General features: G+C 38.7%; 1 protein-coding gene across 2 annotated transcripts in view; it reads right to left on the bottom strand.

The window, feature by feature from the left end:
• Nucleotides 1-26,963, bottom strand: part of PCDH19 (protocadherin 19) — a 109,120-nt gene that overhangs the window by 36,510 nt on the left and 45,647 nt on the right. For both annotated transcript variants that reach the window (XM_081793998.1, XM_081793999.1), the window contains exon 3: nucleotides 8,887-8,945. In XM_081793998.1, the coding sequence (XP_081650124.1) occupies nucleotides 8,887-8,945 (59 nt within the window). The remainder of the gene's footprint in view (nucleotides 1-8,886; nucleotides 8,946-26,963) is intronic.

Raw genomic sequence — 26,963 nt, 5'->3', positions numbered from 1 at the left:
ATAAAGAGCTCACCAAACTCCATATCCGAAAAACAACCCAGTGAAGAAATGGGCAGAAAACATGAATAGACACTTCTCTAAAGAAGACATCCGGATGGCCAACAGGCACATGAAAAGATGCTCAACGTCGCTCCTCATCAGGGAAATACAAATCAAAACCACACTCAGATATCACCTCACGCCAGTCAGAGTGGCCAAAATGAAGAAATCAGGAGACTATAGATGCTGGAGAGGATGTGGAGAAACGGGAACCCTCTTGCACTGTTGGTGGGAATGCAAACTGGTGCAGCCACTCTGGAAAACAGTGTGGAGGTTCCTCAGAAAATTAAAAATAGACCTACCCTATGACCCAGCTATAGCACTGCTAGGGATTTACCCAAGGGATACAGGAGTACTGATGCATAGGGGCACTTGTACCCCAATGTTTATAGCAGCACCCTCAACAATAGCCAAATTGTGGAAAGAGCCTAAATGTCCATCAACTGATGAATGGATAAAGAAATTGTGGTTTATATACACAATGGAGTACTACATGGCAATGAGAAAGAACGAAATATGGCCCTTTGTAGCAACGTGGATGGAACTGGAGAGTGTGATGCTAAGTGACATAAGCCATCCAGAGAAAGACAGATACCATATGGTTTCACTCTTATGTGGATCATGAGAAACTTAACAGAAACCCATGGGGGAGGGGTAGGAAGAAAAAAAAAAAAAGAGGTTAGAGTGGGAGAGAGCCAAAGCATAAGAGACTGTTAAAAACTGAGAACAAACTCAGGGTTGATGGGGGGTGGGAAGGAGGGGCGGGTGGGTGATGGGTATTGAGGAGGGCACCTTTTGGGATGAGTACTGGGTGTTGTATGGAAACCAATTTGACAATAAACTTCATATATTCCAAAAAAAAAAAATAATAAAAAAATAAATAAAGTGGTTAGTTCACAGAAAAGCATAGCACACAAGATTTCCTGTATCTTTCCAGGTATTGTTCTTTGTCTACTCTCAATTGAGCCCATAAATTCCAAGGCCCTTGTAGTTTTCCAAATCCTTCAAGGTTCCAAAAACAGAACCTGGCAAAAATGCATGTGTCCCTGAGTTTTCAGATATTTCCTCTTCATCAAAGTGGTCCCTGGTAAAAAGCCACTATTCTGGGTTTCAGGCAACATCAGGAGATTTTTTCACCAAAAGCCTGTCAACCATTCCAGGCTGTGCAATTTGTGTGTATGCATGTGTAAACAAAATCATATAAGTAACTCATCCGAATCAGAGGTTCCTAGTGAGTCCCAAAGCTGCTGTAGACTAAATGTTTGAACATTAAGTTTTCATCTCATCGGTCTGCCTGTGCATTGGATATTCAGGGCTGACCTAAGACAGTGAGGGTCCCCAGAGTCTTAGCTTTTTGCTATGCTCTGAAAATCAGGCTCACGTTAATCGTTTAACCTGTTCGTAGAATTCCCAGGTATCCAGAGCTAGCCCAGGGGACCTGTAAGGATAAGTCAAGTCATCATTTTTATCAGAATTTTTAAAAAGGAGCTTTGAAATAACAGTCCTAAAACAGAAAATGAAGTATATTTCTGCTGCAAAATTAATCATTGCACAAGAAGAGGCGTTTTATTTCCTATTAACCAGATAATTTTGAATTCCTTAGCTTTTGTTTTTATTCTGTAGGCTAAGATAATATTTGAGATGGATTCCTCCAAACCCCTCAAAAACATTCCAAACTATGCTATGACTGGTAATGCTGGGCTATTCATTTTGATTAATGATAATTTACAATCATCACTCAAGGTCATAAGCAATTCGGGACCAATATAGATAAAACTAGTATGTTTTCAGGGGTTACTGTGCATCATGAATTAAATTAAATATGAATTGAAGTTGTTTGTTCAACCAGCCAGTTCATTCTTTGAATCCTACTCATTTGGTGACGTAAATTTATGGGATTAGAGCCAGAAAAATAATAGAACTTTCTCATCTTCTCTACTGTAGCTCTAACATACACTGCTTGCCTCTCTATTTTATTTATATTATTTTAACAAATACACTCAGAGTTCAATTTTAGCTGAAGAATAGCAACTAGACCATTCAAGAGGATATTTGCATGAAGCAGTAATAAAGGCATTATCTAAATAATCAGTACTGGTTTTTCAGTGCAGTAAATTCTCCAGTTTGTTTAGTTCTCCCTCCTTAGAGACTTCCTGAACCTTAGTGTCCATGGCAACAGAGGGAATCTTCCTTGGCAGTATTCAGCTCTGTATTCACATACATTTTGGTTCCATGGATAACTGAGTTATGACCAACCAATCACACAAATCTTAACTTTGAATGCTACATTTGAAACACTTCCAAATATTTTAAGAAGTAGTGAATCATGCAAAGATCTTTTCTTTCCCTCTCTCACCTACAAACTGTTTAAAAGGTAAGAAATTAGTTTATCTTCCATTAAAATATCTTTAAAATGATTCCAAAGTTTTCAAAACAACAGCAATCTTGAAATTCATTGAAAGTTCCACATTAAGGCCTCTCTTCATTTAAAGTGAAGAGCAACAGGAATTTTGATATGAACATGATTGTGAAAGTATATGTTTTCTAATATTAGATTTCAAAATCATCAACTGAAACTACATTTTAATATGATCCCAATTTTTTTTTAATTTGTGTTTATGAATACATTTTGATGTAAAGAAATATGGTAAAATGCCAACAGTGATTATTTTGGGGTTGTGGAATTACCATGATTTTTTATTTTTTAATGTTTTTCTGAATTTTTCAAATACCTTTGAAGCAGATAGGCATTCATTTTAAAATCCAAAAACAAAGGCATCATTTAAAAATTTAATCTAGGGGAATGCCGGAAGATGGTGGCGTAGGAGGACGCGGGGCTCACAGCGCGTCCTGCCGATCACTTAGATTCCACCTACACCTGCCTAAAGAACCCAGAAAACCACCAGAGGATTAGCAGAAGGGAGTCTCCGGAGTCAAGCGCAGACGAGAGGCCCACGGAAGAGGGTAGGAAGGGCGGCGAGGCGGTGCGCGCTCCACGGACTGGCGGGAGGGAGCCGGGGCGGAGGGGCGGCTCGCCGGCCAAGCAGAGCCCCCGAGTCTGGCTGGCAAAAGCGGAGGGGCCCGACAGACTGTGTTCCGACAGCAAGCGCGACTTAGCGTCTGGGAGGTCAGAAGTGAACAGCTCTGCTCGGAAAGCGGGAAGGCTGGAGGACAGAGGGAGGGAGAGCTGCTGAGCCCCCGGACGGCAGAGCTCAGCTTGGCGGGGAACAAAGGCGCCAGCGCCATCTCCCCCGCCCATCCCCCAGCCAAAATCCCAAAGGGAACCGGTTCCTGCCAGGGAACTTGCTCGCTCCGCGCAAACACCCAACTCTGTGCTTCTGCGGAGCCAAACCTCCGGCAGCGGATCTGACTCCCTCCCGCTGCCACAGGGCTCCTCCTGAAGTGGATCACCTAAGGAGAAGCGAGCTAAGCCTGCCCCTCCACCCCCCGTGCACCTTGCCTACCCACCCCAGCTAATACGCCAGATCCCCAGCAACACAAGCCTGGCAGTGTGCAAGTAGCCCAGACGGGACACGCCACCCCACAGTGAATCCCGCCCCTAGGAGAGGGGAAGAGAAGGCACACACCAGTCTGACTGTGGCCCCAGCAGTGGGCTGGGGGCAGACATCGGGTCGGACTGCGGCCCCGCCCACTAACTCCAGTTATACACCACAGCACAGGGGAAGTGCCCTGCAGGTCCTCACCACGCCAGGGACTCTCCAAAATGACCAAACGGAAGAATTCCCCTCAGAAGAATCTCCAGGAAATAACAACAGCTAATGAACTGATCAAAAAGGATTTAAATAATATAACAGAAAGTGAATTTAGAATAATAGTCATAAAATTAATCGCTGGGCTTGAAAACAGTATACAGGACAGCAGAGAATCTCTTGCCACAAAGATCGAGGGACTAAGGAACAGTCACGAGGAGTTGAAAAACGCTTTAAACGAATTGCAAAACAAAATGGAATCCACGATGGCTCGGCTTGAAGAGGCAGAGGAGAGAATAGGTGAACTAGAAGATAAAGTTATGGAGAAAGAGGAAGCTGAAAGAAAGAGAGATAAAAAAATCCAGGAGTATGAGGGGAAAATTAGAGAACTAAGTGATACACTAAAAAAAAATAATATACGCATAATTGGTATCCCAGAGGAGGAAGAGAGAGGGAAGGGTGCTGAAGGGGTACTTGAACAAATTATAGCTGAGAACTTCCCTGAACTGGGGAAGGAAAAAGGCATTGAAATCCAAGAGGCACAGAGAACTCCCTTCAGACGTAACTTGAATCGATCTTCTGCACGACATATCATAGTGAAACTGGCAAAATACAAGGATAAAGAGAAAATTCTGAAAGCAGCAAGGGATAAACGTGCCCTCACATATAAAGGGAGACCTATAAGACTCGTGACTGATCTCTCCTTTGAAACTTGGCAGGCCAGAAAGGCTTGGCACGATATCTACAGTGTGCTAAACAGAAAAAATATGCAGCCGAGAATCCTTTATCCAGCAAGTCTGTCATTTAGAATAGAAGGAGAGATAAAGGTCTTCCCAAACAAACAAAAACTGAAGGAATTTGTCACCACGAAACCAGCCCTACAAGAGATCCTAAGGGGGATCCTGTGAGACAAAGTACCAGAGACATCACTACAAGCATAAAACATACAGACATCACAATGACTCTAAACCCATATCTTTCTATAATAACACTGAATGTAAATGGATTAAATGCGCCAACTAAAAGACATAGGGTATCAGAATGGATAAAAAAACAAGACCCATCTATTTGCTGTCTACAAGAGACTCATTTTAGATCTGAGGACACCTTTAGATTGAGAGTGAGGGGATGGAGAACTATTTATCATGCTCCTGGAAGCCAAAAGAAAGCTGGAGTAGCCATACTTATATCAGACAAACTAGACTTTAAATTAAAGGCTGTAACAAGAGATGAAGAAGGGCATTATATAATAATCACAGGGTCTATCCACCAGGAAGAGCTAACTATTATAAATGTCTATGCGCCAAATACCCGAGCCCCCAGATATATAAAACAATTACTCATAAACATAAGCAACCTCATTGATAAGAATGTGGTAATTGCAGGGGACTTTAACACCCCACTTACAGAAATGGATAGATCATCTAGACACACAGTCAATAAAGAAACAAGGGCCCTGAATGATACATTGGATCAGATGGACTTGACAGATATATTTAGAACTCTGCATCCCAAAGCAACAGAATATACTTTCTTCTCGAGTGCACATGGAACATTCTCCAAGATAGATCATATACTGGGTCACAAAACAGCCCTTCATAAGTTTACAAGAATTGAAATTATACCATGCATACTTTCAGACCACAATGCTATGAAGCTTGAAATCAACCACAGGAAAAAGTCTGGAAAACCTCCAAAAGCATGGAGGTTAAAGAACACCCTACTAACGAATGAGTGGGTCAACCAGGCAATTAGAGAAGAAATTAAAACATATATGGAAACAAACGAAAATGAAAATACAACAATCCAAACGCTCTGGGATGCAGCGAAGGCAGTCCTGAGAGGAAAATACATTGCAATCCAGGCCTATCTCAAGAAACAAGAAAAATCCCAAATACAAAATCTAACAGCACACCTAAAGGAAATAGAAGCAAAACAGCAAAGGCAGCCTAAACCCAGCAGAAGAAGAGAAATAATAAAGATCAGAGCAGAAATAAACAATATAGAATCTAAAAAAACTGTAGAGCAGATCAACGAAACCAAGAGTTGGTTTTTTGAAAAAATAAACAAAATTGACAAACCTCTAGCCAGGCTTCTTAAAAAGAAAAGGGAGATGACCCAAATAGATAAAATCATGAATGAAAATGGAATGATTACAACCAATCCCTCAGAGATACAAACAATTATCAGGGAATACTATGAAAAATTATATGCCAGCAAATTGGACAACCTGGAAGAAATGGACAAATTCCTAAACACCCACACTCTTCCAAAACTCAATCAGGAGGAAATAGAAAGCTTGAACAGACCCATAACCAGCGAAGAAATTGAATCGGTTATCAAAAATCTCCCAACAAATAAGAGTCCAGGACCAGATGGCTTCCCAGGGGAGTTCTACCAGACGTTTAAAGCAGAGATAACACCTATCCTTCTCAAGCTATTCCAAGAAATAGAAAGGGAAGGAAAACTTCCAGACTCATTCTATGAAGCCAGTATTACTTTGATTCCTAAACCAGACAGAGACCCAGTAAAAAAAGAGAACTACAGGCCAATATCCCTGATGAATATGGATGCAAAAATTCTTAATAAGATACTAGCAAATCGAATTCAACAGCATATAAAAAGAATTATTCACCATGATCAAGTGGGATTCATTCCTGGGATGCAGGGCTGGTTCAACATTCGCAAATCGATCAACGTGATACATCACATTAACAAAAAAAAAGAGAAGAACCATACGATCCTGTCAATCGATGCAGAAAAGGCCTTTGACAAAATCCAGCACCCTTTCTTAATAAAAACCCTTGAGAAAGTCGGGATAGAAGGAACATACTTAAAGATCATAAAGGCCATTTATGAAAAGCCCACAGCTAACATCATCCTCAACGGGGAAAAACTGAGAGCTTTTTCCCTGAGATCAGGAACACGACAGGGATGCCCACTGTCACCGCTGCTGTTTAATATAGTGCTGGAAGTTCTAGCATCAGCAATCAGACAACAAAAGGAAATCAAAGGCATCAACATTGGGAAAGATGAAGTCAAGCTTTCGCTTTTTGCAGATGACATGATATTATACATGGAAAATCCGATAGACTCCACCAAAAGTCTGCTAGAACTGATACATGAATTCAGCAAAGTTGCAGGATACAAAATCAATGTGCAGAAATCAGTTGCATTCTTATACACTAACAATGAAGCAACAGAAAGACAAATGAAGAAACTGATCCCATTCACAATTGCACCAAGAAGCATAAAATACCTAGGAATAAATCTAACCAAAGATGTAAAAGATCTGTATGCTGAAAACTATAGAAAGCTTATGCAGGTAATTGAAGAAGATATAAAGAAATGGAAAGACATTCCCTGCTCATGGATTGGAAGAATAAATATTGTCAAAATGTCAATACTACCCAAAGCTATCTACACATTCAATGCAATCCCAATCAAAATTGCACCAGCATTCTTCTCGAAACTAGAACAAGCAATCCTAAAATTCATATGGAACCACAAAAGGCCCCGAATAGCCAAAGTAATTTTGAAGAAGAAGACCAAAGCAGGAGGCATCACAATCCCAGACTTTAACCTCTACTACAAAGCTGTCATCATCAAGACAGCATGGTATTGGCATAAAAACAGACACATAGACCAATGGAATAGAATAGAAACCCCAGAACTAGACCCACAAACGTATGGCCAACTCATCTTTGACAAAGCAGGAAAGAACATCCAATGGAAAAAAGACAGTCTCTTTAACAAATGGTGCTGGGAGAACTGGACAGCAACATGCAGAAGGTTGAAACTAGACCACTTTCTCACACCATTCACAAAAATAAACTCAAAATGGATAAAGGACCTGAATGTGAGACAGGAAACCATCAAAACCTTAGAGGAGAAAGCAGGAAAAGACCTCTCTGACCTCAGCCGTAGCAATCTCTTACTCGGCACATCCCCAAAGGCAAGGGAATTAAAAGCAAAAGTGAATTACTGGGACCTTATGAAGATAAAAAGCTTCTGCACAGCAAAGGAAACAACCAACAAAACTAAAAGGCAACCAACGGAATGGGAAAAGATATTTGCAAATGACACATCGGACAAAGGGCTAGTATCCAAAATCTATAAAGAGCTCATCAAACTCCACACCCGAAAAACAAATAACCCAGTGAAGAAATGGGCAGAAAACATGAATAGACACTTCTCTAAAGAAGACATCCGGATGGCCAACAGGCACATGAAAAGATGTTCAACGTCGCTCCTTATCAGGGAAATACAAATCAAAACCACACTCAGATATCACCTCACGCCAGTCAGAGTGGCCAAAATGAAGAAATCAGGAGACTATAGATGCTGGAGAGGATGTGGAGAAACAGGAACCCTCTTGCACTGTTGGTGGGAATGCAAATTGGTGCAGCCGCTCTGGAAAGCAGTGTGGAGGTTCCTCAGAAAATTAAAAATAGACCTACCCTATGACCCAGCAATAGCACTGCTAGGAATTTACCCAAGGGATACAGGAGTACTGATGCATAGGGGCACCTGTACCCCAATGTTTATAGCGGCACTCTCAACAATAGCCAAATTATGGAAAGAGCCTAAATGTCCATCAACTGATGAATGGATAAAGAAATTGTGGTTTATATACACAATGGAATACTACGTGGCAATGAGAAAAAATGAAATATGGCCTTTTGTAGCAACATGGATGGAACTGGAGAGTGTGATGCTAAGTGAAATAAGCCATACAGAGAAAGACAGATACCATATGGTTTCACTCTTATGTGGATCCTGAGAAACATAACAGAAACCCATGGGGGAGGGGAAGGGAAAAAAAAAAAAAAAAAGAGGTTAGAGTGGGAGAGAGCCAAAGCATTAGAGACTGTTAAAAACTGAGAACAAACTGAGGGTTGATGGGGGGTGGGAGGGAGGGCAGGGTGGGTGATGGGTATTGAGGAGGGCACCTTTTGGGATGAGCACTGGGTGTTGTATGGAAACCAATTTGACAGTAAATTTCATATATTAAAAAATAAAATAAAATAAAATAAAAAAAAAAATAAAAATAAAAATAAAAATAAAAATTTAATCTATTTTTCTCTATATATTAAATCAAGCTTAGTTGTTGAAAGAGGCAAGCGAATCAACATACCTTTTGATTAAATGGGCTCGGCTGTTCACATAGTTGGAGTCAAAGGAATAGTTTTCAGTCTGCAATGGGGAAAAAAAGATTAAAAATGTTACATAGATGATTCATGGAAAGAGCCAAACTGTCCTACTTATGAGGAATTTTTCTACTGGATGAGAGGCAATGAATGAATCAGAAACCAAGGCCATAGCCAGGTAACACCCTGAGGAATGCCTGCTGCCTGCTTAGGGCTCTGAGGGCTCTGTAGAAGCAGCCCTCACTTACAGACCAAGATGAACTTTACTCAAACATCCCCTATAATATGGATGGCTACTGACCATGCAACCACTTAGAGGAAGATACAACATGACCTACAATCTTTACAGAAACTAATTGTTTTCCATTCCCAGTGGATATAATTCTGTGCCTATCAAATTGACTGGAAGTTCAAAGGTATTTTTATTACTAGTACATAATTAACATGTTAAAATATATATTCCATAGATATGGAAATGCAGACAAGCTAATCCCCTACTGTGGATTTAAACTCTGCACTTCCTTTTGTTTTAAGTCATTTTGCTCAGCATTGGTTATGCAGGAAGGCCTTCGTTTTATCACAGATATAAAGGCAAACAACTATTATGCCTGAAACTGGATGAAGGGCAGTCCACAGGGAGTGCCAAAGCCTTTCATGTGAAACATGAAGCTTGCAAGCAAACCCTGTCTCAGCTCCTATCATTAAAACACCACTTCCTAATCTGGTTACAGTAGACTGCCTGAGCAACAGCTTTACAAAAACAAATGCAAAATACCTGCCAGATGAATGAGATGGGAAAACAGTTCATGAGCACCGAAAGGGAGCAGCCTTAGAAGGTGGGAATGCAGGGAAAAGTTGACACTGAAGTAACTGAAAGTTCTAGTACAGTGGATCTTACTCCCAACACTGAAGTTTTGTTCTGACTGAGCCATCGTACATACTGGAAAATGCATAAACACATCTCCACCCTCCTGCTCTTCTACCAGAAATCATTTCCATCCCCACCATTCCCATCATTCCTTAGGACCTTCTGAAATGACTTCAACTAAAAGTGCCTGGAAAAGGAAACACAATAGCTGTCTAGCTACCAAAATACCAGATTCCTTTCAGATGACTACCTGTCAGACATTAACTGTGCTAGGCTCTTAGACACAACTTTTGGTTGCAAGGAACTGAAAGTTTAGTAGAGGAGAACAGGATAGGTGATAGTAGATGCAACTACCACATGAGCATCAAACAGCCAACAGTTAGGGTAGAGACCCTAAGTATCTACAGTAGGTGGGGATGGGGGGTGGTAAGTAGGCAGGAAAAAGGAGGAGAGAATATTGAGAAGGAATCTAAATCCCATCATTGTTTTTACTTACTCAGGCATGCTCATGCCCTCTGCATGCCCCTCATTTGAAGATGGGCTCTATAATATCTATTCACACTACTTTTATGTACAGGTTAAAATCCACTTTAACATAAATCACAAGTGATTTTTGGTTCTGTTGTAAGGAATGGAGTGGGAGAGTAAAAAATAAAAAGGATCAGTTCATTTCTAATTTGTTCATAAAAATAGAACTACCTATGAGCCAGCAATTGCACTACTAGGTATTTATCCAAGGGATACAGGTATACTGTTTTGAAGGGACACATGCACCCCAATGTTTATACCAGAACTATCAACAATAGCCACAGTATGGAAAGAGCTCAAATGTCCATCAATGGATGAATGGATAAAGAAGATGTGGTATATATATACAATGGAGTATTACTCAGCAATCAAAAAGAATGAAATTTTGCCATTTGCAACTGCATGATGGAACTAGAGGGTATTATGCTAAGTGAAATTGGTCAGTCAGAGAAAGACAAATATCATATGATTTCTCTCATATGAGGACTTTAAGATACAGAACAGATGAACACAAGGGAAGGGAAGCAAAAATAATATAAAAACAGGGAGGAGGACAAAACATAAGAGACTCTTAAATATGGAGAACAAACAGAGGGTTACTGGAGGGGTTGTGGGAGGGGGGATGAGCTAAATGGGTAAGGGGCATTAAGGAATCTACTCCTGAAATCATTGTTGCACTATGTGCTAACTAATTTGGATGTAAATTAAAAATATAAAATAAAATAAAACGGATGCTGAAATTGTTACAAATATAACTACAGGAAGAAGAGGCAAACTTGAAGCTACATTGGGAATACAATGCTAGAAGTATTGCTGGAAGAGGTTATCCATCAGTCAGTCAACCAACAAGCATTTCTTGAATTAATTTATTATATCAACATAATAAACACACAATATGCTGTGTAAATGTGCTCTTCTATGATATTCAATACATATTCTATTAACAAGTAGAAGTTCCCCACCTGCCAAAAACACCATGCTATCCAATTAAAACAGGAAACTGATTAAGTACTAAGGAGTTCAATGTCTAGTTTCACCATGAAACCTTAGGTAAATTACTTAATTTATGCATGCCTCACTTTCCTCCTATGTAAAATAAGGATAATAGAACATGAATCCAAAGGGGAAGTTCAACTGAATTTATCATGACTCATGGTAGACATGGTGGGAAATCCTTTATCCCCTGCTTTCTACAGAACCCACAACCCCAAATAGGATCGAGAATTTGACCTCACTCAGGCAATAAAAGAGTAGCATGAACACATTTCATTTCAGTTTCCAAACTTACTTAAATCATTTTTTCAAGAAAGTTAATAGACACACAGAAGCAAAAGAAGGAAAATGTGATGATACTGGCTTTGCAAAAAAAAAGCATTGAGGAGCATCCCAAGATACTGTCATGTTAAAGAAGCCAGTTTTCAAGTAGAATATTTTGCATAGCTTTGCATATGAGGCATCCAACCTGTGTGCAATGTGCATGGAATATGGAGCTCTTTGGAGACCTGACCTCCAGCCATTGTGCCAGAACTTTATGTATGGGCAAATAAACAAAACCATACAAATTCTATCCCTGGTGACTGTACTACTTCTTGATCCTAATGGAATAATATATCTCACCATGAGAATCCCACTCACAGGCAATGAGTTAAAAGAAGAAATAAGTCTAGAAAGCTTGCTTATGGAGACTTTATCAGTGCTCTGTCCTCTCTGGGATACAGATTGGTTAACCCGGGCAAACATGCCAGCCATGATCTGCCACTGTAGGTAGGAGAGTATCACTGAAGCTTATATCACCTTCCTATCTTTCTTTCTCCCCCCCCCTTTTTTTTTTTTACTCTAAAAGACTAAACCACTCATTTTTGTGGGTCCAAGTGTAAATATTCCATTCCCCAAACTGGCACAAACCATAATAGGCAGGTGTCCCATGCTGCACCCCCATCAAATTAGAAGCACTAGTCATAAGGTAGATTCCTAGAACCAATTTTCCCATAGTGGATAGGGCTATGCTGAGTCATCCACTGTCTTTTTGTTTTTATATTCAGTCTCAGGTCTCTGTGAAGCCACTTAATTGGAGTTTGGAAACAACCTATGAAACAGAATTATTCTAAATGATAGGACACACTATTCTGGCCCCATTAATACTGCATTCCAAACAACTGAGGTAATTTGCTATCAATAGCCAATTATGAGTCTATGTATATTGACATCAAGTGTTCTTGCTCATAGTGATTCAAGGTATGTACTCAAACCCAACTCCTGTGCATTGAAAGCGTATATTTTTTTCCACACTTCAGATGGAGTAAAGAGTGAGACTCAGACCACCCTGAAGAAAGAAATAATATTTTCTTAATGAATAGCTTGCATGTCTTAAGCCAGTGGTTCTCAGCCCTAATGCATATTAGAATCAACTAGGGAATTTGGGTTTGTTTTTTTTTTTTTTTTTAATACTGTTGCCAAAGTCCCACTCCAAGAGATTCTGAGGTAACTGGCCTGGAGTGGGGCCCAGGCATTGGTATTTGTTTAAAACTTTCCAGGTACTTCTAATGTACATCCAGAGGAGAGAACTGTCCTGAGCAAAGGACCGACCACAGGCTTTGACCCGGTGTGCTGTGTTTTCTAATGCAAGCCCAGCTATTTAGAAGATGGCATCCCTTCTGTCAGATTATTTGCCAAGGCCATCTCAATATAGACTAAATAATTAGAGCAGAAATACACGTTTTAAGAAATGATAAAAGAGCTTTTCTTTTTTGCATGAATGTATTGGCTTCTGGTTAGCCTTATTTAATCAAAATTTGCTTGACATTATTCCAATCCCCTCTCTAAGTATTCTAAATGGCAAATAACATGAAACATTTGAGAGGGGAAATTTTCTCTAAATGTCACATTAATTTCACTAGGAAATGTCCCCATGTCTAATGAGACAGCAAAGTTAACACAGGAACGCAGTAAAAAGACAAGAACAACATTTGCTTCTGGAAAACCTAATTTTAACATAAAAAAATGGGTCTGCAACAAACTCTTATTTCTAGTGTCAATGGAAAATAAGAGTCACTTTCCTATCATTTAACATATTTATCCCAAATCCTTTCCTTAATTAGAAGTGTTTATCCTAGAAACTCATTGAGAACAGACTTGTCACTTGGCTTAGGTTTAATAAAACCTTGATTTTCTGAAAACCTAAAGAATAAATACTTCTAGGTAGCTGAGTTTTTTAGACAGCTTAGGGCTTTCCTCTGTAAGGACTAAAACACTGATTTAAAATCCTAACCATTCTACCTTGTTTCTGAAGGGAATCATATAGTTGTTTATTGGTTGCTTAGGAGCACCTTTCTAAACATAAATCACTGCACCATGCAGGCTTTGCCTGTACACTCACTGACCCCAAAGTGCTGTGGTTTTTGAGTTCTTGTCTTTAATTTTTAACATATGTCCTTCACCACGTTGCTATCAAACACTCAGTATTGTTACTTCTCCGTGCTATCAATATATCAAAAACAGCTCCTCTTCCATTTTGAGTTTGATACTTCTACTCTACTGTGTTCTTAGAAGCTAATTATATTTGGCTAGAAAATAAGACTTAAGGTCTGGGTGGAGAGCTGAAATGTTGTTTTAGAAGGGAAATTACATGATTTTTAATACAGAGACTTTGTGTAATGTTTTGGTTCTTGTTGCTTTTTGGTTTCTTTACCTGCTTTGGAGCCTTCTCTGATGACTACTTTCTATTCTGAGCTCCCTCCCGGATATGCAGATTTTCCAGTGAGACTTTGGGGTAGGTGGTATGCTATTATGTCTCTATGTTAATAAGTCTGGAACATCAGAAGTCAAATGTTTCCATTTTGTCAGGCCTCCAAGGTACAAGAATGCCCTACTTTAATTATCATTTTGCATTACTTTTACAGTTCACTGAATTTTACCCTTTTCTCTGAAAGAGTGACTGTGACTCTCTCAGCACCACATTTATCACCAGGAGAGACTTCAACCCGAAGGAGAAAGAAATCCAATAAATGCAGATATCTAGGACTAGAATCTTTGCCCAGTATCACAAATCCACAGGTCACTACACAAAGCTAAAAAAGGTTGCAAACACTGAGATTAAAACAGAGATTCCTCAAACTTTAAGGTCTTCATTTGAAAATGAATAGCCATTTAAAAATGCACTTTAAAAGTCCCATCAAACTGAAAAGCATTCTAATTGCAATTTGTTACCTATTATTTTGTTTTTTTAACTCTTAATCATTTTAGCAATACAAACAGGAAAACTGGAATCTCAAATCAGATGCACAGCAAAGTGGTTTTAAAATGCTAGTCCTTTTTTTTTAACTGCTGATGTCTAATAATGATAATTGTGCTTATTGATCAATGATGAAAAGACCCATGACCTTTTCTAAAACTGATTGCTATTTTAGATGTTCAAATGACATCTCTTCTCATGGGCATTTTTAGGAAATGAATTGCAAATGGCTTTTTCCTACTTCCTATGCCCAACACATAAAATGAAAATGTAAATTCTATATAAAAATAAAATGCCAATATGCCTCCAGCTAGAATGTATATTCAAATACTCATCCATCCAGACCTCAGCATCTGAAGCAGGAATTAGTGAAGATGGAATAAAATGCACCATTCCTAGAGCTGCCATCACTAGAAAGCTCATATTTACCCTGAACTGGAAAACAAGCCAAGCCAAGTAAGCTCCCAGTAACTATGACTACACATATCTCAGGCCTTATTCTCATTCTCTCCCCCACCCCCATCTCCCTCCTTCCCTCCCTCCCTCCCCCATCTTACACACACACACACACACACACACACACACACTCATACATATCCACTTTGACTGTAGTGATCAATACAGTTTAGAGGGATGACCTGGGTTCTCTCCCTATGTTTGTCACTGACTCACTGATGGTATTGAATAAATCACTTAATCTCTCTTGAAGTCTTAAGTTATCTGTCTATAAAATGAAAATAATAAACTAAATGATGTCAGTATTCCCTTTAAGCTACAAAAATTCTAGGATTCTAAAACAAAAGGTTCTTATTCATTCATTCATTCATTCATTCATTCATCCATTCAATAAACATACACCTGCAAGGAGGTCACAAACTAATGGACTTCTTACCAGGGATGGTTAAAACGTCAGCCATTCAGAAAAACATGAAAAATACACACATACACACACACACACACACACACACACACACACACACACACAGAGTGGCACGTGCTCTCCTGCAGATACATGCATATACTTATACACAGGCTGCTAGAATTCAGCTTTGAAAATTACACTGCTACTTCATAGAGATAAATAGTACCATAACGGCTTGATGAACATAGGTGACTTACACGGGAGGATTTGGACTTTATTTTTCTTACACATATAAACTCACATCATAAATAAAGGCAACCTCTCTCTTCTATGAAATGGGTTATAAAATTCTTAAATTTTTTAGAAATAGTGCATGTATATGTTCCTTTAGCTCCATTTCCACAGCCTTCACCTTGTGACACCATTTTCTCATCAGTATTTGCCTTTTGATCTAGCCCATTCTGCAAAACGCTATGTGGATAATCTTCCTCAACCACTGTTTTCATCACAGCACTTCTCTTTCCAACGGCTCAAGAAACCCTTTCCAGGGGATTCTTGATGGGTTTAGCATTAAATCTAAACTAAATCTTTAACTGAATGGTTATAAAATATAAGTCCTCTACTTCCCCCATATCTAATTTCTCTCATTTTTAATATATCCACATCACTGGTCATCCCACATTGCTTAGCATTTTCTCAGCACTGTGTACAGACTATGCAATGTAGTTATGCATTTCCTTAGGTTCTATGATTATTTCATGTGTAGTATGTAAGTCAATTCATTTTCCAACTGGACTGGAAGCTCTCTTTTGAGTTCTTTTTTTTTAAGTCTATTTATTTATTTTGAGTGGGGGAGAGAATGAGCAGGGGAGGGGCAGATAGAAAGGGAAAGGGAGAATCCCAAGCAGGCTCCATGCTGCGAGCGCAGAGTCCCATGTGGGGCTCAATCTCATGATTCGTGAGATCATGACCTGGGCTGAAATCAAGAGTCAGACACTCAATCCACTGAGCCACCCAGGCATCCCTCTCTTTTGAGTTCTCAGTGCCACAATGTTGGACACTTACCAAGTATACATATAATGCATCAATGAATGAACAGAGAAGAGATGGAAGAGGCTAATAATGAGGCTACTTATTACAATTAAAGCAGATGACCAATTCTATTAGGCCAAGTGGTCCTGCTTCTTCAGAAAGCATCCATTCTACACACTGCTTTCTGTGGTTACAATTTGTTCTCTGTCTTAACTCCCAACTAGTGCCTTATAAATATACAGTAGTCTAGATAGAACTGCCAGGGATAAGCTGACACAGTTTGGTGCTTTCTACCCTTCTATCTTTTTTAATGTTTTATTTATTTTTTGAGAGAGAGAGTGCAAGCAGGGAAGGGGCACAGAGAGAGAGACAGAGTATCCGAAGTGGGCTCTGCACTGACAGGCTGACAGCAGTGAGCCCAACACAGGGCTCAAACCCACAAACCATGAGATCATGACCTGAGCCAAAGTCAGACATTCAACTGACTGAGTCACCCAGGTGCCGCAGCAACTCTTCCCTTCTAAATCTATCAGTCCTACCACATCTCTGGGAATGACAGAAGTGACACATGATAGTGCTTCCAAAACACTTTGGATACTTTAGATGAAATTTCTGTAAGAAGATAATGCTTTGCCACATTACAAATCTCTGAGTCACAGATTGATGCTGCAGCAGCTACTTTTCTACATGTGAAAGAGAACCCTAGGATTCCAGTGGCTTTCAAGACAAGGCTAGCTATGGGAAACACAGGCCATGTGGTTAACATCCAACAAGTCAAGTTGAAAGAGTTCCCCTCTTGGTGGCCTTTCATCATCACTCCTAAAATTTCACTGGCACTATCAATGTGGTCAGACTACCTATAGGTGACAAAGGCAGCCTAGGGAAGGTGCTTTTCTCTGCCTTCATCTTTGATTGGGTCAAAGAGGTGCCTTTAGAAGAGCAGCCCAGTTGCAAATTTTACTACAAAGACTTCCTTGAGAAATACAGCAGTTTTCTGCAGAAAACTGCAGGAATCCATGCAATTCAGAGGCAAAGAGCCTGCTGAAAGACCAGGCTAAGTGCCATACCATTAAATAGATGAGCACAGGTTTCTGAATAAGACTCTGGGATCTTTTTCTAAGTGTTTTGTGGGCTACTGTGTACTATAAAATAGTATGTGCTTGTAAACAGCTCTCAGGAACAAGTTAATACCTATTCTAGGTACAAATGCTCTCAGGAACCAGTTAATGGCTATTCTAGGTACAAATGAAAAATCAACAAGATCTCAGTGTGAGTAAAAGTAGCTGAAAAGTGAATAAGATGAATCCAATCATGTGAACCATGCTATCTCATCCCACATAAACAAAATTCAACCTGAGAAGTAAATAGCTATCAATCACATTCACCACTGGAACAAATGCTGAAGTCCAATCACCATCTCCAAATATGTAACTACAGCATATTAAAGCTATTTTGCAGGCACAGAGTGCCTTTCATCCCCAAATATCCAAGTACTTTACAAGCAGGTGCTGTAATTCCCCCTTTAAACAGCCAAGAAAAACAAACACACAGGTTAAGTGCTACAGCCATGTTAAATACCAACTCAGCTAGACCATGCCACAAAAACAAGAACAATAAGAAATTTTCCCAGGAGTGCTCTTCTTGGCATTACCAACTACTGAGACAGAAAGCAAACACAAGATGGTAACACCAAGGAAGTCACTGCTTTATACCTATTTTCCTCAAAATGACTTTCTTAGTTACTTTAAGTGAGTGAGTCAGGAGAGTATAGTCTAGCAGTTAGACAAAGATAAATTTGGCACACACTAACTGAAGATACTTCTCCAGTCCCAGCTGGACAGCCCAGTCACATAGTCCAAGGGATCCAGGAAAGAGCCACTTTCATTCCTAGACTTTAGTGACTCTCTGACAACCATCTTTACAAAGTGACCTAACATAACTAGTGATGACTTCATGGGGTAGCTCTAATTTCAGAAATTATGACTTGGTAAATCTGGTCCAACTGACAATAAGAAACCAATATAAGACCTCCTACAAGCCTGGGGATCCACAGTATGAGCTCTCCTGAATACAACATGCGTTTGAGCCCTTCTGGCCCAGAGAGGCCCAGCATACCCTTGGGACCTGAACTGGTCCATTCCTTTCTGCTAAATTCTAGTTTATTGGTGCCTCAATTCTCTGTTACTGAGCAGCTATGGAGCCCTAACTTCCTGCAGAGTGCAATTTCTATTGTCAGCTGACAAGACTTAAAATATTTGGAGGGAAAAAACAGTGGGTGGCCCTGTGCATATGAGCCAAACAATACCCCCAAATCCAGTTCCAACCCCAGTCTCATTGTTTATACTATACATCACTTAAAACCCAGTTGCCTCCACAAGCTTATTTAAAATTGAAGGAGTGAGCCTTTGGCATACCATTCTAAATTCATTTCCTTGTAGGAGCTTGTTACTCGAGCTTGTAATATTTGATCATGCTGACAAAAAACAGTCAAGTAATATACCATCTTAGAAACAGTGAATGTGTTAGCCTTTAATATTGATGTTTTCTAATTAGATTCAATACAATAGATCATTTTCTTGTTTCTGGTCAATGAAATTCGCCACAGTTCTCTCTTGGTGCAGCTATTTTGATTACTGCCATGGCAAACAAAGGGGCGTCTCAGTTTAGTGTAATGTGTAGTGTCAAAGATGTGCACACACAGCATCCACTTATATTTACTGTCACAAAAATATAAACAGGTTATTTATTTCTGATCTTTTAAGTACTAATTTCAAATTTAATGAGGCATAATAAATATTTCTCAAAATCAGACTCCATGGTTGCTTAACATTGGCAGCCCTTTAATTATGTCTGTAGTTTAAATAAAGGACATTAGGCACTGGAGGAAATCCACAGTAGCCTCCAGTTTTGAGCAACTTAAACAAGCATTGCAGCAAATCAGAGCTGGAAGCAAGATAGAGATCACATTTTAGTATCACTTCATGAACAATAAATGAGAAGCAATACGAAGAGTATTCATGAAAGTAATGGAAAAGTTTACTCATTCTCTAAAAGCCCCTACCTGTCCTCCCACGTCCTAATAGACTTTCTCATTTTATGCAGGGTGTGAGGTAAGGTCAGATTAGAATTTGACCTGATTTCAAAACAGAGATTAATCAAAAGGCTACTATCTGACATAAAGTGCTGGGAACCAAGCATAGTAAAGCCATAATTACACCTCACGAAGTGGCTCATGTTATCAGCAGCTTGAAATTGTCAGACTATTAGAAATATGTAATGCAGTTATGCAATGCACCAACAGAACAATTACTAAAGCATCTTGCACTTACATGGAACTTACTATCAGAAAGAGTTCTAGAATAAATGCTTAACAGGCTGTTATAAAAAGGGATCATTTTCTCAAACAGCTGAAACAAAATAGTCATGTTGCACTGGTAACAGTAAATAAAAAGGGTTTCAGGAGAGAGAAAAATTACTAAACCTTAGAGAAGCCATAAGGGAAATAAATATTTTTAGACAGGCAGAAAATAGACACCCAAGTTGGAACTGGGGCTGAAGGTAGCTACATTTTCTACAGAGCTCATGGCACAGAATTGAAGAATTTTGCTTCTTATCCAGCCAGCAAGACTTCCATGAGGTGCTTAATGACTGTGATGGAGCAGATGCCTTCTATTAATATCATCCTGTAAAAAGAATTAGCATTTGGAAATGGACATAATACACAAAAACTTACCATTTCTTTTCTCCTTTTTTTTTTTTACCTTTTAACCAACATTAACTACCTAATTCTCCGCTACTATTATGAGCTAAATAAATATTATTAACTCCACTAACAGCAAAACAGAACAGGTTAAGAAATTTGCCTTCTGCTAGAGAGAAGCAGTGTCACAACTGCAGCTAGAATTCAAGACGTTTTATTCTACATCCTGCACTGACACCACTAGGCCAAATCTCATTAGAATTCTAGAAAATGCAATGAAATACAACTAATTAGGACTGGCTAACTGGGTGTACCATTTGAGAGGGGAAAAATCATCTAGCCTGCTTAAACATGACAGGTTCAAGGGTGGTAAACACAACTAGAGCAATTTCCTCCTGCAGGAAGATTTACATATAATGAGGGGAAATTCAGTGAAATCCCTATCAAGATTCCAATGGCATTTTTTTTTACAGAATCAGGAAAAAATCCTAAAATTTATATGGAATCACAAAACACCCCAAGTAGCCAAAAAAGTCCTGAGAAAGAAGGACAAAGCAGGAGGCATCATACTTCCTGACTTCAATGTATACTGTGAAGCTATAGTAATCAAAACAGTATGGTACAGGCATAAAAACAGAGAAATAGACCAATGGAAGAAAACTGAGAGCTCAGAAACAAAGACAAGTATAAAAGGTCAACTAATATTTGACAAGGAAGCAAAGAATACCCAATAGGAAAAAATATTTTCAATAAATGGTGCTGGAATAATTAAACATTAACATGTAAAAACTGAAACTGGACCCATATCTTACACCACTCACAAAAATTAACTCAAAATGAATAAAAGCCTTACATATGAGACTTGAAACTATGAAACACTTTCTATGAAGAAAACATAGAAACAAAGCTCTTTGACATGGGTCTTGTTAATGATTTTTTGAATATGACATCTAAAGCATAAGCAACAAAATAAAAAACAAGTGGGACCAGATCAAGTTAAAAAGCTTCTGCGAAGAAAAAAAAGACATCAAGAAAGTGAAAAAAAACCTCATGGAGTGGGAAAAATATTTGAAAACCATATATCTGATAACAAATTAATGTCTAAAATATATACAGAACTCATAAACCTCAATATCAAAAATACAAATAATACAATTAAATAATGAGCAAAGGACCTGAATACACATTTCTCCAAATAAAATATATGAAAGGCCAACAGGTATATGAAAAGATACTCAACATCATTAGTCATTAGGTAAATGCAAGTTAAAACGACAATGAGATATCGCCTCATGCCTGTTAGGATGTCCATCATCAAAAAGGCAAGAGATAATAAATGCTGGCATGGATGTGGAGAAAGGGGAACCATTGTGCACTGTTGGTGGAATTGTAAATTAGTACACAGCCACTATGGAAAACAGTATTGAGGATTCTCAAAAAAATTAAAAATAGAACTACAATATGATCCTGCAATTCCACTTCTGGGAATATATCCAAAGGTAATAAAAATTAACTTGAAAAGATCTCTGTACCCCCATGTTCAAAGAAACATTATTTACAATAGCCAAGACATGGAAACAACCTAAGTGTCCATCAATTAATAAATGGATGAGGACGTTGTTTTATACACATATACACACACAATGGAATATTATTCAGGCATAAAAAAAAGCAAGGAAATCCTCCCATTTGTGACAATATGGTTGGACCTTAAAGGCATTATGTTCACTGAAATAAGTCACAGAAGAACAAATACTATGTGATCTCACTTATATATGGAACTAAACAGCACAACACCAAATTCACAGAAATAAAGATCAGACTCAAAGTTACCAGAGGCAGAGGGTGGGGGAGGGGAAATTGGAGGAAGGCATTCAAAAGATACACAAGATACACAAGATGAATAAATACTAGGGATGCGATGTATAACATGATAACTGTAACACTGCTGCAGATTATATAGGAAAGTTAAGAGAGTAAATCCTATAAGTTCTCATCACAAGGAGAAAATGTGTTTTTCTTTATTTTCTTTTTTATTATATCTATATGAGAAGATGAATGTTAACTGAACCTCTTACGGTAATCATTTCACAATATGTGTGAGTCAAACCATCATGCTGTATGCCTAAAGTTATAGTGATGTATGTCGATTATTTCTTATTAAAACTGGAAAATTAAAAAAGAAAAAAATGGGAAGCAGCATTTCACTCTCCCTCTACCATCATACCCCCAGCAGCAAAAACCAGGAACAATCCCAAACTTAACCTGTCAAAAAAAATAATAAACTAACACTGTCAGAAATATAATACCATACGCTACCAGGCAGTTATACCTCTTTAACCTATGCAATTGATTTCTACCTTCCCTTCCCTACCCTGTTTTCAGTTTCCTCCCTCCCCAGCTTCCTCCTGGTCTTTCAAATACTCTTAGACATCTCTTTCTCCATTTATTCTTACATATACACGCACCCTTTTATCAAAGAAAACTGGCACACTCACTCTTCATCCTGGCCTTCTCAAGAATGGTTCTACTTGATAACAAAGAAACATTTTGTTTGAGGTTAAAGTACAAAGAGGTGTGGGCAGTCATGTCTGAATCCACACACACATGCACACACACACACACACACACACACACACACACACACACACACACATTATACATAACTTTGGTGAGGGAAAGAACGTTGTACCTTTGTGTTTTGATATTAGAAAGCCCTTGTTCCTGGTAGACCTCACTTCAGTTAGGGTCACAAATTACCCTGGCAAATGTTTTTGCAGTGGTTATAAGCTTAGAAAACATCACAGAATATTCAAAGGGAATCCCTAGAAAGCCTTCAAATACAGAGCCCTCAAAGTGAAAATAGAAAAAGTTCTTACCAGCTATGTGACCTTGAAGAAATCACTGAAACTCAATTTCCTAATCTATAAAATGGAAATAACATCTGTCCTAAGTATCTTACAGAATTATTTTTAGTATCAAATAAACTAATATGTGTACAGGTACTTTCTAAGACTGTGTATTAATAGACAAATGATAGGTCTTCTGATCATCAGGTCATAAATTTGATTTACTTTGCATATTTATTTCCATTTCCAACTAAATTCCCATTGAACATTATGAACAGTTTTCTTTGGAGTTCCCTACTAGGACATTTTATCTCATTTCCGCCCCCCCATCTGTTCTACCAAAAAAAGAAATAATGCAGTGAACAGTCTTGGATTTGGCATGAGAGATAAAAAATATATATGGACCTAACTTTTCTAATTGCTGATTTAATAGGAATAGAAGGAGCCCAGCCTCCAACAGCAGACACCTTAGCTGGTCCGTGTGTGTGTGTGTGTGTGTGTGTGTGTGTGTGTGTGTATAAGAGAGACAGAAAATTCAGCTTAAATACAGTTGAAATGACCTCACACCATCTGAAATTATGTGAAAATCAAGATTTGAGACATTTTAAAAGCCTTAATTTCCCTTCACCTCATTTCCTTCCTTTGTTATGACTGAACTATCATGGAATCTCTGTTCTTAAATAAAGAGGGGGGTCATGGGGGGAGAGAGAGACAAAGGAAGAAAGAAAAACCTCATTCCAGGGTTAAGTAAAACAAATTAGCATGCATAATTCAGAGCTGTCAGCTGGAAATGAGCCATTCAAAAACTAGTGTAGTGTGTGACTAGAATAATAGGGATAAAGGATGGGAGCAGCTTGACCAAGGCTTTCTAAGATCCAGAGCAAAAAGAGAGATTCCAACTCAGGACTGCCTTGGACCCTGACTGTGGGCCCACTCTACCACTCCTTAGGGCTGTGCTATCCAATGGGATAGACACATGTAGCTATTTAAATTTAAGTTAACAAAAATAAAATTAAAAATTTAGCTCCTCACAGTAGCCACATTTCACATGCTCAGTAGGCAAATGTGGCTAGTGGCTACCATATTAGACAGCACAGATATAGAACATTTCCATCATCACATAAAGTTCTATTGGACAGTGCTGCCTTAGAGCAAGTCTGTTGGCCTGTGACTTAGGACTCTCCAGTTCTAAAATGTGAGGCACTTGGTGACCTAAGGAAATATAAGTACACTTATCTTTATCATATCATATAACACATTGTATTGTCTATTTGTCACCACCACTAGGCTGGAAACTCCTTAAGGGTAAAGACCACATCTTTAGTGTATATATCCTCAGTGCCTGTCACTGTTCCTGGCACAAAGCAGGTGCTCATGCACTGTGTGTTAATTGAATAACAGTGGATATTAGACATGTCCATGAGATAGAGAGAGCTCACTCATGTTTTTCATACATTGATTCAGATATGTAAGATTTGCAAAGCTCTTTTTAAAAAGGCCACTGTGCTTCCTAGACTTGTATTTATTTCAATATTTCTCAAGAATTTAGACAGTAGGGAGAAATGGCTTAGTAAAAAACTAACTTTCTGTCTTCCCATCTTTCTATTCCCATCTCTTTCATTTATCCAGAGTACGATATAAACCTAAAAAATTAAAATACATGTTTATTGATATTAAGACACCAGTATGTAATATATATTATATTGAACATGATGCAATCCACACCTTTAAAGGGGATGTTTACAACTGAACTGAATGAGAAACACCTATAGAGCTGTGTATCTCAGTGGCCCAATTTAAAAAATCATTTTCTGGGGCACCTGGGTGGCTCACTTGGTTAAGCATCCAACTTCAGCTCAGTTCATGATCTCACAGTTTGTGAGTTCGAGCCCCGCATCAGGCTCTGTGCTGACAGTGCAGAGCCTGGAACCTGCTTCAGATTCTGTGTCTGCCTCTCCCCCACTCATACTTGTCTTTCTCTTTCAAAAATAAAATAAACGTTAAAAAATTTTAAAAAATAAAAAAAATATTTTCTTAAATAGTACCTTGTATTGCTGTGGCAATTGTTTTTCACAGAGCCCTCACTTACACCCTCTCCCAATAACTACAGCAGACTTAAGAACTATATAAGTAAGTTATCATTTCCCCTTTTAAACAGATGTAAAAACTGAGGCCCAGAGAGTTTTTGAATTCAAGATCAAATAGCCAAGTGTTGGCAGAGTCATAGCAAGAAACTAAGACTCCTGCTTCTTGAACCAGGGGACCTTCCACCCAGTCTAACTTTACAGGCATCAGGAAATGGAAGCCCAATTGGCTGACTTACTGCTTTTGCTTTCAATCTATAATCTCTTCTGAGATCCATCCTTTATAAATTAAAAAAAAATCCTTTTATGCAATATTAATTACTTCTTCAGATCATGAGAGAGATTTCAGTTGCTTTACTGCAAAATGTGGTCATTTGCAAAGGTTGTTCAAATTATTAGTGCAATCTGACAATGCTATGCTGTCCACTGCAAGCTTTGAAAAATTTCCTTTTGAATTTATTACCATCACAAAAGCATATACCCACAGAGCATTAAAACTCAAAAAGACCTTTGGGAGTCTCTCTCTCTCTCTCTATTTCTCTCTCTCTCTCTCTCTCTCCCTCTCTCTCTCTCCCCCCCCCCCCCCCCCCCCGTCTCACACACACACACACACACTATTTGGAAGACCAGAAAATGAGCCAGGGAACCTCACAACTACCCCCAAGAAATACAACTGGTTAATACACAGGCATGGGTTTAGAACTCAGCTCTTCTGACATCCAAGCCAGGTCTCATCTTTTTCAACTTTCCCAGCTCCTTCCTATTATTTCTCCTAAGAAGTCCCCAAAGAATAAAACTAAATGCTTTAAGTTCTGTCAACTAGATTTTTCACAGGAAGAAAAAGTGAAACTTAATGTAAATGATGTTTGTAAATCACTTCTTACCAATATCTTATCATTAAGAAAAGTAAGTGTTCCTCAGTATACTGTAGAAAGAGAATGTATGATCCACCCAAGGAAACAGACTGTCTTTAGCTGAGTGATCCAAAGAAAGTCGAATGATAAAGCTCTGTGAAATATAGTCTCATTCTAGCAAATGACTTGCTTTCTTGCCACTTAAATTACTCATCTATAATTGCTAGAGATAAACTGCATTCAAAATACAGTATCTGGTATTAGTCTTGCCCACTGGGGATTGTTTGATCATAGGGAAATTATCCAAAAGGTAAATTTGCTCATTTTACTGCCTCAGTGGAAATTGCCATTAGACTATGGAGTGGGGCTAGAATGATGGCAAATATTGCTTCCTTCTAAGGGGGCTTTTCTCTACTCTAAATAGGATTGAGGAGCTAAATCTAAGCCCCTGCCTCTATCACTAACATCTAAATAGGAAAGAAGGAATCTGCTCTCCCCACTTCCTCAAAGCATTATTCTCAGGTTTACTGGTTTTCCCGTGTTGGAATCACATGTTTGCAGTTCAGACATCACTAATTCATACTTAGTGATCATTCAGATAGAGCTTGGCTGCTGTATCTATTTTTTTTTAAAGTTTTGCTGGGCAAATTAAGGTGCAAACAAGATTACAGGAGAAATGTTTAAACTACTTAAGAGAATAAATTGTTTTTAAGCACTTTGGAAGCAATTTAGAAACAATAAATATGTTAATTGCACATATTTCTTACTTATTCATTAAAGCAGGTCCAAGGACTTCTACTTGGCAAAACATCCTGGCAAGGGCTTTGTTAGTCTACTTCTTATTACTCTATGAACTTGAAAGTAATAATATTGCATTTCTTTTCTATCTATAATTCTGACTGGCCTACCCTCAAGTTAGTCTCAATCAGATTTGACTGTACTATGTAAAAGCTGAGTAAAATGACAAAGCCATCAGTTACAGGTCAAGACATAAAAGTCACAGAAAACCCTGCACTATGTTTAAAACCATTCTTTGCACAAACTATAGGTAACCAG

The sequence above is a fragment of the Panthera onca genome, chromosome X, assembly GCF_046562875.1.
Source record: "Panthera onca isolate mPanOnc1 chromosome X, mPanOnc1 haplotype 2, whole genome shotgun sequence".
In the NCBI taxonomy this organism is placed as follows: domain Eukaryota; kingdom Metazoa; phylum Chordata; class Mammalia; order Carnivora; family Felidae; genus Panthera; species Panthera onca.
This window is presented reverse-complemented; position numbering and strand designations above follow the sequence as displayed.